The sequence below is a fragment of the Ceratina calcarata genome, unplaced genomic scaffold, assembly GCF_001652005.2.
Source record: "Ceratina calcarata isolate Rehan_Ccalc_2016 unplaced genomic scaffold, ASM165200v1 scaffold358.2, whole genome shotgun sequence".
In the NCBI taxonomy this organism is placed as follows: domain Eukaryota; kingdom Metazoa; phylum Arthropoda; class Insecta; order Hymenoptera; family Apidae; genus Ceratina; species Ceratina calcarata.
The window spans coordinates 169,853-173,525 of record NW_017158804.1 but is presented as its reverse complement, the minus strand read 5'-3'; the positions used below and the strand labels follow the sequence as shown (position 1 = coordinate 173,525).

General features: G+C 35.0%; 1 protein-coding gene across 1 annotated transcript; it reads left to right on the top strand.

Moving 5' to 3' along the window:
• The first annotated feature begins 2,288 nt into the window (after nucleotides 1-2,288).
• LOC108625468 (death-associated inhibitor of apoptosis 1-like) lies at nucleotides 2,289-3,664 on the top strand. Its single transcript, XM_018025519.2, has 2 exons — nucleotides 2,289-2,564; nucleotides 2,776-3,664. Exons 1-2 carry the CDS (start codon nucleotides 2,488-2,490, stop codon nucleotides 3,662-3,664), a joined length of 966 nt encoding a protein of 321 aa, XP_017881008.1. The 5' UTR covers nucleotides 2,289-2,487.
• Nucleotides 3,665-3,673: the final 9 nt, after the last annotated feature.

Sequence of the window (3,673 nt, the reverse complement as noted above, 5' to 3'; positions counted from 1 at the left end):
GATATTTAGAGATCCTCGTCTTTGTAGTATACAATTAGGCCTGAGTGATATATGCTGTAGTAGTCTGTGCATTTTCTGAAGATAAGAATTTAAAAAAAATTTCGGATATCATGTAAGATATGTTAGCTTCTACCCCTTCTGCACAAGCAATATATTCTCATGTACATATATTCATTAGTACGAGTGACTCATTGTTAAGACTACCGAGAAGATATCTCCTTGCTGTTTAAATACTGTATGACTTATTGTTAGCGGAAATGATAATTCCAAGAACTGATTACGTTTATTTAAATGTGCCAGAGATAAATATAATGTGAGTTCTGAATGAACATATATTGTAGAATGTACATTTCATTATAAATGATTCTTTCTACGGACTTACAAGGTTTTTATATGTATCAAACGGAAATAATTTAAATTAAAATACATAAAAATGTGCAATTTTTGTTATGTACCACACATCAAATATTCGTGTGGAATACAATTCGTTCTGATAGTATACATATTCCCTATATACATAGAAAAATACATAATGCATATATGAATAAGTTGTGAGCATCCAATGAAAAGAAAACGTTCTTATAGCTTATCGTTCTTTCGAAAGAGCAAAAATAAAATGCTACATATAATGGTATCAATCCTTATCATCATGAGTTTACACCATCTGCAATAGTTTACCATTCATCCACCAATCGCACAAGACTATATGTCACCACTTTATTTTTGCGTTGCCAAACTCCGCTACACAATATTCCCTAACACAACGTCTGTAGCCGTGGCCGATGTGAGATCTGAGACGTCACGATCACGATCCGTCGAACAATAAAGGGAAAACAAAGTGCGTGTGTGTTCACGGAATTCACGGTTATCGGTATGTTACGTCTGTAGTACATTTCATTTCATACTAATCATATGAACGTAGCATTTCTTAGAAATATACTAATACTTTTCTTAATTCAAAGTAGTAGAATGGCACAAACAAAAATTGGAAATTTCATGTCTGGAGTGGCTTTTTGAGGAAAGAGAAAAGGGATAGAGCGTGTGTGTGTGTATGAGAGACATACTACAGTAATTTGTAAAACGATTGTGCATAATTTAGAGATAAAGTCTTTTCATTCTTGCCTGAAAAAATATTGCTAGTTACGTACATCGCCTCATTTTGTTCTCCTTTTCCTGCTCTTGATTACGTTGTTGCCAGATATCGCGAATGAAACAGATGTGAAAGTTCAAAGACTGACTTTGAGATTCCATTTCACGAGTAAACAAATGTATATATTGTATCTTTTCCTTACCATCTACAGAACTTCTCCGTTTCAAAAATCAAATCACAGAGATTAGTAAATTAACTGGCTTTATAAACTGTAACTGAATATCTTATTTTTTTAAGCAAAATATGTGTCACATATGATATGTAAACGGTAGCCAGCTTCCGAGAAAAAAATTTAATCATTGAAGTATGTTGTTGGAAAAAGATACTTTAGAAGTTATTTGCATTAATGACAATTAAGATCATTACCTTATATCATATAAACAATACATTAATAATACGAAACAGTCCATTTTATATTTCCACACAATATAAGTCCACACAAATACTTTGATATTCTTAAAAAGTCTTGATATACGAGAAATGGTAGTCATCAAGTTTCATATAAGCTGGATATCGCGAAAGAATGTGCACTTCTCCGGAAAGGAAAAGAAAAGGATCTCCTGTACAAAGCTATAACAAACCGGTTTAGCATCCTGTATAAACTAACATTCTCTGACAACACTGAAATGTTATTATAAAGATAAGAGGATCAAAATTTTCTGCACTTATTGTAGAACCTTAATTTTCAATGATAAACGATTTTCGATAACAAGCGTTTATTTACACTCCATATCTAATCATGACTAGCTTTCCTACGTAAAATGTTAATCAATAAAATATTTCTATCATGTGTTGTTTTCCATTGAACTTTCGACAAGAAATAATAAAACAAAATTGATATCAGAAGGATAGGAGAAAAATGCTAGTTGCTACGCCCTTGTCGATACATTTCATTCCCATGAGCATACAGCGTGTAATGCAACAAGAAAAGTTAAAATACGGGCCATACAAGCGGCAACGTTGCGCAGAGGGACGTGACCAGTATAAATGTATGTGTGTATACAGCTGCTGCAGCTTTTAGTGTGTGCTAATCGAGAGAGAGAGAGAGAGAGAGATAAAGAGAGTTCTCGGAAGTTCTCGTTTGTGTAGACACATAGGGTGCGTCATTTTAACGTTTATATAGAATGAGTGCGTGGAATGTGTGTGTTATGTATATGCAAGTTGTGTATATACTATGGAAGGTCCATGATATGTACTCAGTCATTCACAAATCATAACGGCATTGCAGTCACTCATTTACCGAGTTTAGTCCTGTAGAGTTCTCACGAGCGTACACACACCCGTACATTCCTTCTATCCTTTCCTCTCCGTCCTTTTTTTCATCGGAAGTGCGTGGTATGCTGTCTATATACGCAATGAGCCATAAATGTGCAACGCGATTGTCGTTCAACACAGAACGTTTTTATCTGGATACGTAGGTGTATTTGATACTTTTCATCAAGTAAAGTGTAAAATTAGATTGAATTTACTTCAGTTTTTACTGGGATGCTATGTGAAAATCATCTAATGTTTAGGACACTATCTGTAAATTTTAGAAGAAATCAGAGTGACTCAAATACACTTTGGATATTGTGATCATATCTCTCCACTCTCTGATAACGTGTTAATTTAAGTATTTTTTATAGATTTGAAGATACTTGGAAGATCAACATGAATGAGGTTGTAAGTAACTTCAAACATAATGAATTGGGATCAACATTGAAGTCTTCACCAAATGGATCTCTATTATCACCGGTTTCAATAACTAATAATGATGCAGCGTATGATGAAGTAGATAATGTGGATTATCATTATGAAGCAGCTAGGCTACAAAGTTTTGAAAACTGGCCTGTATCATACATTGAACCTGAGAAATTAGCAGCTGCTGGATTTTATTACACTGGTGAAGGGGACGTAGTAAGGTGTTTTGAATGTCAAATAGAGATACGTGAATGGGTAGAAGGTGATGTCCCTATGGTTGATCATCAACGTTGGTCAGCAAGGTGTAGATTTATTCGGAAAATAAATTGTGGTAACATACCAATTGGAGCAGACCCAAGTACAATTCCACCGCCAAGAAGCAGAGATGTGTGTGGTCCATATGGTTTAGAATACAGATCTACATCTGGTCCTGACAATCGTAATTTCCCAAGTGAATTGCAACTACCAAGTACTGCTAAGCTTGGCTACTTAGGCATAGGAAAGCCAAAAGGGCCAGTACATCCTGAATATGCTAGTTATGATGCTAGACTACGTACATTTGAAACGTGGCCAAAATCGATGCCGCAGACAAAAGAGCAATTAGCAGATGCTGGTTTCTATTATACTGGACAGGGTGATCAAACTTTGTGCTATTATTGTGGCGGAGGTTTAAAGGATTGGGAGCCAGAAGATGATCCGTGGGAACAACATGCAAAATGGTTCTCTAAGTGCTTTTATTTGTTAATGGTACAAGGTCAAGATTATGTAAATAAGATAACAGGACAGCACATATCACCACCTTCCATAGAGGTAAATATGCCTTTTATAGAATAAAACTTATAC

Excerpts from the sequence above, each read along its gene's own strand:
- LOC108625468 (XM_018025519.2), top strand. The coding sequence starts at position 2,488 with ATGCTGTCTATATACGCAATGAGCCATAAATGTGCAACGCGATTGTCG. Across the intron at positions 2,565-2,775 it reads GAACGTTTTTATCTGGATAC|ATTTGAAGATACTTGGAAGA; the intron begins GTAGGTGTATTT and ends TATTTTTTATAG.